General features: G+C 46.5%; 3 protein-coding genes across 3 annotated transcripts in view; 1 reads left to right on the top strand and 2 right to left on the bottom strand.

Moving 5' to 3' along the window:
• Positions 1–781: 781 nt before the first annotated feature.
• Positions 782–2,672, top strand: INSL5 (insulin like 5). Its single transcript, XM_051798651.1, is given in 3 exon segments — positions 782–1,009; positions 1,011–1,197; positions 2,440–2,672. Coding segments are annotated over 3 exon segments (534 nt in total). The 5' UTR covers positions 782–895.
• Positions 2,673–2,711: 39 nt separating this feature from the next.
• Positions 2,712–5,213, bottom strand: DYNLT5 (dynein light chain Tctex-type family member 5). Its single transcript, XM_051798662.1, has 3 exons — positions 5,092–5,213; positions 4,886–5,010; positions 2,712–4,407 (listed from the first exon to the last, which is right to left on the bottom strand). The coding sequence occupies exons 1-3, from the start codon at positions 5,126–5,128 to the stop codon at positions 4,204–4,206; spliced, it is 366 nt and encodes a 121-aa protein (XP_051654622.1). The 5' UTR covers positions 5,129–5,213; the 3' UTR covers positions 2,712–4,203.
• An 887-nt stretch (positions 5,214–6,100) lies between these two features.
• SGIP1 (SH3GL interacting endocytic adaptor 1) overlaps positions 6,101–11,847 on the bottom strand; it is a 54,647-nt gene continuing 48,900 nt past the window's right edge. Inside the window, exon 25 of the mRNA XM_051798707.1 lies at positions 6,101–11,549. Coding sequence (XP_051654667.1) covers positions 11,527–11,549 — 23 coding nt within the window. The 3' untranslated portion in view covers positions 6,101–11,526. The remainder of the gene's footprint in view (positions 11,550–11,847) is intronic.

Below are 11,847 nucleotides of genomic sequence, written 5' to 3'. Positions count from 1 at the left end.
CATTATGGTGCTGGAAAACCCTTGTGGTGTTAGGAAGGGCTCAAGATCTTCAAGGTTCCTCCTGTAATTTTTGTTAAACATGGAATTTCAAACCTTGTATTTGATAGATTTTCTCCTTCAGGCATTTTATTGCAAGAATTTTTTATAGAAGCTTACAGCAACTGCAGCCAACAACATCCCAAGCATTAGGAAGGGGCTGTGTTTATAACCAATTTACTGATATCTGGTTCCAGAGCAGCTCCACACTGCTTTAGTGGACCCACTTCTGTCTTTCAGGTGTTACCAAAAATCAAAGGATGGCCAGGATGCTGACCTGTAGCTATTCTGTGCTTTCTTCAGTGCCATCTCCCCCTCTTTTCTATGCCTTTTTGGACAAGGGCCACAACTACAGGCCTCACAGCCCCCAAACCCCCTCAATACCTGATTTTCTCATGGAGGCCTGGAACTGGCAGGTTTTTCCTCCCAGTCATCCTCAGTCACCAGCTTGGCTTGTGAATAAGGCAGGGAATGAAGAGGTGCACAACTGCAGACATCATGGAAGGAGTTAACTCCCTTTTTCTTTGGGATCACTAACACTGAAAGACCCCCTTGCTTAAACTGTGATAACAGGCAGAACTGGGTAACAGGCTGCTCAGCACACCTGTGTGGGGAACAGACATAGAACCCATTACCTACAGATCATGTCATAAACACCCTTTTGCTCTTGCAGAACACACATTAACAGCATCCACCTGAGCCCGTACCCCATAAACATGTTATACCTCACGTGTTCCTAGTAAACCAGTTACGGAGCCTTAAGAAGTGTTTAATACTTGACCAAGATCCCAAAGCACTTCAAACATGACCGGAAACAAGTGATTAACATGTTTTTAGCAAACATGAAGTCACCCCCAGAATGGGCCATTACCCAGTGGAGCGCACGGGCTGTGGGTATAAATGGGAAGGTTCCAGCAGAGCTCCGCACTCGGCGTGGCTGGTCCCTCCTGCCCTGCCCACACCAGGCACGAAGAACCCTCAGCACCATGAGGGGCACAGCGCTGGCACTGGCCTGTCTAACTCTCCTGATCGTGGCACAGGGAGGACAAGGGGAAGGAAACACTGTGAGGCTCTGTGGGAGAGACTTTGTCAGAGCTGTCGTGTTCACCTGTGGCGGCTCACGCTGGAAGAGGCATCTGACTGATCATCGCTATCTCTTGGGTAAGTACCAATTGAAGCATCACAGGCTCATCCCCAGTGCATCCAGCTCCAAGGGGACTCAGAAGCAGCACAGTCCCTGCAGGCTGTGCCTCAGGAGCCCTCCACTCCCACTGTTCCCCTCAATAGCTTCAGCACCAGCAGCATGGGCTGTGCTGGGAGACAGTAAGTGAAGCACTGCAGCTCCACATGTTCTCTCTCCTTCCAGCTTGCCTAGCTTAGCTCCCTGTGCTATTTTGCTAAAAAAACCAAACATTTAGCTCAAGATTTTTCAAGTCCACCTGAGGAACAGGAGTAAAACCAAGGCTATCATTGAAAATCTTTCTGCCATCTCGTTTCAAGTGCCAGCGGTGAGCTTTGCTGCAGGCAATGCAAGTGTCTTACTGCTGCCTGCACTTTCCCCACTGGAAACCAGAAACTTTATCACAACTTAAGAATATTATAAATAAAGCATGTTGAATATTTACTCTGCAATTTAAGTATCTTCACAAGCTGTTGTGTATATCTATACTCGTTAGCACATTTTTGGATAGCAAGAAAATTCAGCCATTACATGCGCTGCTAGGAATTTGCACTCTGACAGATTAAAATAAATAGAAAATAAGAAAATAACTGAAGCAGATGACAGGAATAGAGACTTTCTGCACTTCCCACACCTGCATTTTTGGAAAACTTCTTATAGCAGCAGCTCTAAACAAATACAAAAAGAAATGCCACCCACAACACCCTCCGTGAGAGTCTGGTGCTACACTAAGCAAGAACTACTCCACCTTTACAAACTCCAGAAGGCAGTGCCCAGATGTCCAAAAGTGTTTGAAATGCAGCTGAAATGCTAGTGTAATTGAAGTGGGAACACCCAGGACTATGAAATTGTGGGGTAGGTGATGCCTTAATGCAAAACTTGCATATCAGGAATCCCACAGGCAGGCCCAAGTTAATGTGCCAGTCAAGTGCCATTTACACATCTAACCAGTTTTTCCCTTGGAAGCAAATATATCAGTGTAAGACTGACAAGGCAACAAAGAATACTCTTAAATATAAATCCATGAATTACTGGGTTTTTAAACACATTGCTCAGACTGTGAGCAAGTCAGTGATCTGGTACATGTTGGTTGCTCACATCAGAAACATGGAGTGTTTCCCTCCCCGGCTGTAGGTTGGTGTGTCTTTCTAGTAAAGATAAATACTTAAATTACTCATCTTTCCGTGACTTCTAACTCTTAGCTTCTAATTTTTATGCCCCAGAGAGTGAAAACCCCCAGCCTTTCCCACACAGCGGTGACGCCGACTCCTCAACCTACACAGACCAGAGACTGGGGACCGACCGCGAAGAAACCCACGAGGTCAAGTCCAAGCCAGAGCAAGACTTGCACATCAGCAAAATGTCTGTGCTAAGCAAGCGTGAGGCAGCCAAGCTGCTCACCACATCCTGCTGCAACGTGGGCTGCAGCAGGAGGGAGATCAGCTCCCTGTGCTGAAACGGGGCTGCTGAGGCTCAATATCACAGCTTCCATGGATTAAAATAATCATGACATAAACCACAATTAGTTGTGTTCTTTAATTGTAGCTTTACCCTTTTGAGTGTTAAATGTCATAGTGCACACTAGCAAGTGGTTGCAGTAACAGTTCAGGTTGACTGGGTTTCACAGGGTTTACAAGAGGTTTAGTTAAACTCATTCATGAGTACAAATATTTCTTTCTAACTAACTACTCTTCTAGTTTCAGCTTTGCATGTAAAATGTAATAAAATAAGCAATTTATGATAGGTTTGTTCTCTTACTCAGGAAAATCCAACAGCAGGTTTCAGCTGGGAAACAGGAGAAGCAAAAAGTCTGGTTTCAGAATCAGAGGAAGGCACAGGAAGCTCTGTCACACTACAAGGTCAGCCAGACCCCAACCAGTGGGGAAAGGCTGCACTGGGAGAGACCTGGGACCATCAGCCCCAGCCTCTAAACTGGATGGGCATAAACCCACAGTTTATCTCCTAATCCAGCTGCTTTCAATAACATTTCCCTTAAGTCCAATTCAACAGACAGTTAATTTGCACCCAGGGAGACTGAAAACACACTTCTGAGCTGAGGGCTGTACTGCATCTCTTATCTAAGGGCAGGTATTGGCTGAGAACCACAGCTGAAATTCAGTATTCTCGATTCAAGCACTTTCACTAGAAGGGCCCAGATATGTCAGATTTATATACTCTAAACATAGTATCATTTAAAGACAATTTTCACTTTATTTCACTGGTCTTCTTCTTCCTAGATGGAGAGGGACTGACAAGGCCATGGAGTGGCAGGACAAGGGGGAATGGTAGCAAACTGAAAGATGGCAGGGTTAGATTGGAAATTGGGAAGAAATTCTTTCTCGTGAGGGTGGTGAGGCCCTGGCATAGGCTGCCCAGAGAAGCTGTGGCTACCCCTCCCTGGAAGTGTCCAAGGCCAAGTTGGATGGGGCTTGGGGCAACCTGGTCTAGTGGAAGGTGTCCCTGCCCATGGCAGGGGGTGGGACTGGATGAGCTTTAAGATCCCTTCCAACCCAAAGCAGTCTGGGATTCTATGATTCAAGCAGAACTAGCTACCTTCTCTCAGCCACCTTTTCTGTGCTCAGGCCTGGCATGCACTAAATGCCTGCAAACATCATTAACAGAGATTGTCTTAAAATGCTCTTGTTTTACTCTCCAAAAAACCCTCTGTGGTTTCTGCTCGGGGATCATGGAATGAAGGCAAATTCAGGGAGATAAAAACATTATAGGGAATATTCTTAAAATATTATTTTCCCTGCAGGAAAAGTTCTGAAAGTAGCAAGAATTAGGTGCAAAACAGTGTGTCAGAGAGAACCACTTCCCAGAGAAAGCTCTGGGAAACAGTTAATTACATTTACCCAAAGGCTCATAGTAGCCACATTTCAAAACAGGTGAGAGCACTTTGGTCCTTCACAAATGTTTTCAACAACAGAAACAGGAAGAGTTAGGCTGAACTTCCATTTCTTCTGCTGTTAAGCTCAACTACCTCCCTATTCAAAATACACACCATAGACATTTGCAACAGCAAACAGGGAAGTGTTCTTGAACACATACGATGAAAACGTGTCGCTCACAGGATCCCACAGGCACCTGCTCCCAATCTGCATGCTCTGCTCATCCAGCTGCCCAATGTGTGTCACCACCACAATCTTGTACCGTGGGATCACAAGGTCTTTCACCCGCGCTTTAACCATCTGCAAGAGAAAAACAAGTTGAGTCCATGTGTTCAAAGATGGAGACAGACGTTTAGCAGGGCAGGACAAGGGGAAATAGTATTAAACTGACAGAGGATGGGGTTAGACTGGATATTGGGAAGGAATCCTTCCCTGTGAGGGTGGTGGGGCCCTGGCACAGGTTGCCCAGAGAAGCTGTGGCTGCCCCGTCCCTGGAAGTGTCCAAGGCCAGGTTGGACAGGGCTTGGAGCAGCCTAGTCTGGTGGAAGGTGTCCCTGCCCATGGCAGGGAGTGGAACAAGATGAGCTTTAAGGTCCCTTCTAACCCAAACCATTCTATTAACTCGTATCCACGTGCACCCTCCTCAGAGCAACCCTCCTCCACCCTTTATTTCACACTTAATAGGTATTTTGGGGGATATCTGGGGAGCTCCCCAGCAGCCACCTCCCTCACACCCCATCGAACCATGAGGGCAGAATATCCACCTGCTCCCTCCTACCTCAGCGATGTCCTTCGCCACCTCCCTGCACTGCGCCGGCTCGTAGCGCTGCTCCCTCAAGTAACTCTCCACCACATCCCTCAGGATCTCATCCACTGCTGCCCCCGGGAAGCGCTTGGAAGGACCTGTGAGGCAAAGCTCGGGCTTATGAGGAAAAAGCTGCCGGGCGGAAGGCGGTTTGGAGGTGCAGTCGTACCCAGACCCACCCGAGCGGGGGTCGCTCAAGGCCGCACCGCCATCCATCCCCTCAGCGCTCCTCCACCCCCTCGGCGGAGGGAGGCGGAAGGGCGGCGGCCAGTGCCGGGCGGCGGCCACCGGGAGGGGGAGGTCGCCCTCCGCGTTCCCGGCCCCTGCGTTCCCGGCCTCCGCCTGCGTGCTCACAGCCTCCCGGGGGACTATGTATTCCTACGGCTGCCCTGGGTCCCCATAGCTTCCACCAGTCCCTATAACCTCCCACAGGTGCCCATGGCTAGCACAAGTCACCACAGCTTCCATAGGTCCCTGTGTGCACTTACAGCCCCCTAGGTCCCCATGGCTTTCACAGGTCCTGGTGTCCCCTTACATCCCCCACAGGTTTCCCATGGCTCCCACAGTCTCCACAGGTCCTTGCATGTCCCCGCAGCCCCCTCAGGTCCCCATGGCTTCCACAGGTCGCTGTATTCCCTCACAGCCCCCACAGGTCCCCAGAGTCCACAGGTCCCTGCATGTCCTCACAACTTCCACATGTCCCCACGACTTCCACATGTTCCCACAGACTCCCCCAAGGTCCCCACAGTATCCACAGGTTCCCACGTACACCTAAAAGTCCCAGGTCCCTGTGGCCCCCACAGGTCCACACAGCCTCCCCCAAACGTCCCTATGGTCCCCCTGTGGGTCCCCATGGGTTCCTATAGCCCTCACAGATTCCTATGACCCCTGTGGATCCACATAGACCCCACATGTCCCTACAGTCCTGACATATGCTCATGGCCTCCATGGGTCCTCTCGAGCTCCATCCGTCCCCGTGGTCCCTGTGGATTCCCAATGTCCCCACATGCCAACCCTGACCCGTCCCCATGTGGGACACTGTGCATAACTCCAGCAGCGATGACAGGTTTTGGGCCAGAGATGATTTTTTCTGGGTAAGGGACCCTTTTTTGGTCCAGCCCCCGATACCTCTGCCCATCTCCTCTGGCTTCTCTTGCTTATGGAAGCAAAGCTCACTCAGAAAAAGTATTGTTTTACTGGTTTTGTTTATTTTCAAGGAAAAAATAATAATCACATTTAAATTGCAACTCAATTGGGTATTTAATGTGGATCTTATGTATAGAATTAATAAACTTTGTTCTGACATGGGGATTTATCTGTCGCAACGTTATGCGTGGTAAATAATTGCATATTCGAGATTCGGTGAAATGGGTGACAGGGAGAATGGAGGAGAGACATTTATAAAAAACAGTATTTACAAAAATGATATCCACATAGTTGTACTCTAATCTATAAGGCAAGTAACATTTAAAATATGTTGTTTCATGATTATCTTCAACAAGTCAATACAACACATTCATATTACCAGTGGTCAAATACAAAGCTTCGCTGCAGTAGTCCCTGTGCAACAAACCTGTACGTCTTTTACAGTTTTTTTTTTTCTCTGAGAACAGTAGGAAAGCAGCAAAGTTTTCATCACAGACTAAGCAGTACCTAGGCCATCATAGACTAAAGGTATAATACATCTCATTGCACGTTTAGGCAAAAAAGGCCAGCCATTCATTAACTTATTTAACTTAAATCTTAAAAATAGACCTGTGTATCTTAATCCACAAATATTTATAAACATTTTATACATGAGGGAGTTAATAAAATGATACAGGGTGATACCTGGGGAAATCTGATTCACTGCTGGGGTGTCCTGGTGAGGTTCTCCTGCATTCCATGCCCTCCACCCACCAGCCCTGGCTGCAGGAGAGGAGCTTCACAACACATCCCAATGGGATTCCTAGCTCACCACAACGAACATCTCCACATGTTTTATATAATCCAAGCAACCAGGTGATTTCATCAACCTTAAAGCATTTTGGAGCGGAAAAGCCCATCCCTGTGTGGATGAGAAACCTGACAGCAGGACGGCTGTACCCAGAAAGAGTGGGATTTCTAATGGAGGAACAAGATATCCCAAATACCTCACTAAAACCTCTTGTGTTTCACCACATCCTGCATGGCCTGTTGCAGAGTCCTGCTTGTCTGAAAACCTTGGAAGAGCATCACCACTTTAACGCTCATGGTTTCAAGAACCATTGCCAGCAGCATCATCCCTCCTAAAGGGAAAGGGAAGGCAGGAGCAGGGTGTATTCCTGCAAATCTTTTTCTAGCCTTGCAGTGAAATAAGAATTAAAATCCTGATTGAAATAAGAACTAAAATCCTGATTATCATAAAACCTCCCCAGCTCTGCAAGGATTACTTTCCTTGGGAAATGGTGAGAAAAAGAAGAACAGAAGAATTCTGGCTATGAAATGAAATCTTTGAGGCAGTAATTTCTTATCAGGAAAGTATGACATGATGTTACATATAAAATATGTCAAGCTTCAAAATTAAGTGCTTTAACCAAGATGTTTTCACATAGAACCAACAGAAGAGTAGGGGGAAAACCACTCCATACTTAGTGTATGGATGTGAGGTTTTTTTAAGATGTTGGGTGTTTGGGTAACAGATCCATGGGCTGTATGTCAAAAAAAAAGGTGGAATGGAGCAGGATTCCTCTGTGACCCAAAACTGCCCCAGGTGCCCAGTGGGCCCGGAAACAATTGCTGACAGAGATTGGTAGCCAAGGATGAGGTCTGAATGTTTTTAGTAAAAGATGTTTGATTCCTTCTTAAGTCTTTTAAAAATCTTCTCAGTGCACTCCAGTCTTTTAAAATGCCTCTGCTGGGAGAAAGGGAAGTGGTAACTCTTTATGTGATACTTGTGCTAGAGGAATCTTGGGTGGCTGCAGCCTTCCCTCTCCATCCTCTTCCTGCCTGGCTAAAACAGGATAACATTCCAACAGAAATTTCTAGGTTTTTCCCATCTATGTTTTAAAAAACTTTTAATAGATAAAACCTGAAAGGGCAGATCAAAGGCAAAGTAATTTAAATGAAATCCTGAATGACAGAAAAAACAAGAATTATTGAACAGGAGAGCGATATTTAAGAGGCACCAAATGCAGGCACCAAATGAAAAGCTCATTATTTGGTAGTATTTCATACTAGTGAGTGATTTCATAGTTATTAAGAAATACTGTTAAAGTAGAAAATTGGTCTGAAAGGTCTCCTGTGAGGAGCACCATAAGCTGACTGAGAATCCTGACTGCTTACGACAAACAGGAGAAAAATTACCAAAAAAATTTACTTCCTGCTCTTGACATCTAAAAACCCAAGTCTTCGGGTGTCTGTGGGGGAAAACCCTCCTGCTCCATCAGAGGAACTTTGACTCTGCAGGTGTGGGCTGCTGAAATTCCCAGGGGAAAATTCCTCTGGGAGAGGTTGCTGAGACACAGTCTAAAGGGAAGGGTCCGTGGGAGTAACTGAGCTAAAGCCTTTCTATGCATGCATCCATATATTTTTATTTAATGCCTCCTTTATTTGTCCTTTTTTTCACTCAGATAGATCAGAGTGCTGCTGAGCTCAGGAGTGCTAGAGCTGGGCAGTGCCAGAGGGCTAAGCCCCCTTTCCAGCCTCAGTCTGACTTGGCAAAAGACCTGCTGGACCACATGCTGGGAAACAGAGCAGTGGTGCTTCCCGCTAGGATTGCTCCCAGGGCTGGAGCTCCTCTGCTCTGGAGACAGGCTGAGAAAGCTGGGGGTATTCATCCTGGAGAAGAAAAGGCTCCAGGGAAATCTTAGAGCCCTTCCAGTGCCTAAAGGGGCACTGGAAGGGGACTTGGAGAGGGACTTGGGGCAAGGGCTTGGAGTGATAGGACAAGGGGGAATGGCTTCCCACTGTCGGTAGGGTTAGATGGGATATTGGGAAGTAATTCTTGGCTGTGAGCGATATACATCCCTATACATGCTCCTATTTGATGCTCTACATTAAACACTCAGACCAACCTAAGCTGCTGCCCATAACCTTTTTCTGCTGAGACCTTCTCAAAGCCAGGCAGGAAGACCAGGCTCCTGCACTTTGGACTCGGGAACAACAGTTGTGTTCCCCGCATGGGGTAACACTGGGGCGCCACATTCGTACGTGCAAGACAAACGCCCAGCAAAACCAGCATCCCTGTGGCACTCTGCTAAAGCACTATGCAAAAAACCTGGCCAAAGCAGTATGGAGGGAACCTGTCCTCTGTCCCAAACTGCTGGTTTTGGTCCCGGTGTTGTGGGTTTGGTGTCACCTGCCCATGGCTGGAGGGGAAACCGTATCCCTGTGGGGCTGGAAGTGTGATGGCACATTGGACACAGCCCTGCCAGCCAATTCACCCCAGAAAGTGCACAGAACTGTCCCGTCTCTCTACCTAGGCCACAGGAGCTGCATCCCAAAAAAGTGACTCCATTTTGTGCCACAGCACAAATGGGATGAGCTTGGAAGCTTTGGGTTATGGGTTTTTCTGTTTAAAAAGCATTCAAAAACCCAATGCTATGTAAACACCTTGTCTCTCGAATGAAATATAAAGTAAAATCTCTATGTTCTGGGAATATTTACACAATAAACCCCTTATTTTTGGGCCTATGCCATAGATCTCTTTTGGAAGAATGAGTTTGTAACAGTTGTACACAGCATGAAGTGATGTGATTCTTAGGGTTTGCCCTGTATTCCTGTGTCAGAAAGGGGTGGGTTACACACTTTATACATATTTCCAGTTCAGGGGGAAAATCATTAATGGAGTGGGACACTCCATCCAGGAGCACTGCTGAGTGTACTTCCAAAATCTGCCAAGATGTGGGAAGTTGCAGAACCAAATTGTGCTTTATCTTCCCTGTTGCTGCCTTTTGTGAATGCACACACACAGCTCACCCCTCAATCTTACAAATCACAGCCTGGAAGTCACCTCAGACCTGAAATATCTCCAAATTTCCTTATTTTTTTTCAGATGGGCACCGCTCTCTGTTTTTCTACATCAATCCAAACTGCTCAATAATCAAGCACATCCTAACATGCTCAGTCTAAGTTTTCCTATGCAAATGCACAAGCCTAATCCTGGCAACATTTGTGACTGTAAAATCAGAACTATTTGTCATCTTACACATTCCCAAAGTCTCCAGCACCCAGTTCAGTGGATGCTCCTGAGCTTCTCTGTGCATCTGAACTGCAACTGTGTTTAATTTTGTAAAGAGCCCTTCTTTTCTTTCCCAATATTGCCAAATTCTCCCATTAAACAAGCTCCACATCTCAGCAGATGCTGTGCCATTAATGCCACCAGTGCTATCACCATGTTGCCAGAAGTAGGATGAGACCAACGTCAACAAGATCCCAAACGCTGCACAGGGATGAGCAGCAGGACACCAGCTCCCAGGAAAAACACAGAGGGATAATTTTTTGATCCCCAGCCTCCCGTTTAGCACTTTCATGTATTTTCCCATCTCCAGGAGAGAGCTGCTCCCAGTGCCAGCAAGGCTGGCTCTTGCCCCACTGTATTTTGGCAGCTCCCCAGGGAGTTGTTTCCCAGTCCATACACACTTTCCTGCCTTAGTGGTAAAATGGAAAGGCCTTGGGGGGCTGCATGTCTTTAAAACATTTTCTAAACCCATAGGGCTTTCAAAAATGGGGGAAAAGGCAGAAAAGCGAGCAAAGGAACGTAAAAATGCAACCAAAAATCTGGAGGCAGCTCGGAAAACGCATCCTTAAAAACAGCAGGAACATTTCCTGACAGCGCTGTGAGCTCAGATTTACCACCCAGTCTCTTTGCTGCTTATTTCCTTATCTGAATCCCTGCAAAATATATGGACATGGGGTAAAGAGAAACGTTTTGGTCACCTACATGCTGCCAGGACTCCTGACAGGGAATCTGCAGCTGTAAGAGAACACGGGGCAGGTTGGGACTTTGGAGTAAATACTCCTTGTAGATTTTTTTCCTGGGAGACTGTGCTAGGAACCTCCACCTTTACAGCGATATTTCTCTGGAGTTAAACCAGCTAAACCTGAAGATTAAGCTTTTATTCATCGCTGTGAGACGTACTAAAGACTGAAGGGAAAGTAAATCAGCATGTGGGCTCTACTGAACTCTCTTTTGATGAGGCACCCCCTTCATAACAGCTACCAGTATTGTATTTAAATTGTATATATTGACAAAATGTAATCTACCTCTGTAAGCATTGTGCCATTCAACAGTACTACTATTAGATTTATATACCACAGTTTAAATTACATCCATTTCATGAATGGTAAAATGCTAAAACTCAAGTGTCTAACTGCCAAAATACAGCCTTACTGGAATGAGTACAATTTACAAATACAATAATTACATTTTAAAACCATTAACAATGTTACATCTAGAAGTAAATACTGTAGGACTGGTCAAGACGGTGTTTTCCAAGGAAAAAAAATGCTGAAAGTTGTTGACACTTCCAACAGAAATGTCCCAAGTGCAGGATTTAGTTCATTTTCCTTAAACTGTAGTTAAAACCCGTTCCACACACAGCAGTCCTTGGGTATTTTCCATAGTATTTTCCACAGACTTGCATAAGCTTCCATCAGTTATCAGCCAAGTATTTACCTAGAAATGGGATCAGAAATCAACTGAGGGGAGGGAGCAGCCCTGGTTCCTAAGGGATGGTTGCCCACCTCCACCCGCCCCGCTCCCACAGGGCACACGGGAAAATCCTTGTATTTCTCTGCAGCAATGTAATACATGGAAGAATCCCTGTATTTCTCTGCAGCAGATCCCAGACCTTGCCTTTCATGGAGGAACACCCGAGCAGGAAAGAGCCCATGCAATTCCAGGCTCCCATAAGTGGCAGCAGGATTTATGTCATGCAGTGGAGCTGTTGCCCCTCTGTCCCCAGCCAGCCCCA

Source organism: Manacus candei, unplaced genomic scaffold, assembly GCF_025592945.1.
Source record: "Manacus candei isolate 608988 ecotype Guabito, Panama unplaced genomic scaffold, ASM2559294v1 h1tg000005l, whole genome shotgun sequence".
In the NCBI taxonomy this organism is placed as follows: Eukaryota; Metazoa; Chordata; class Aves; order Passeriformes; family Pipridae; genus Manacus; species Manacus candei.
The sequence above is the reverse complement of the archived record's forward strand: the minus strand, read 5'-3'. Positions and strand labels throughout refer to the sequence as shown.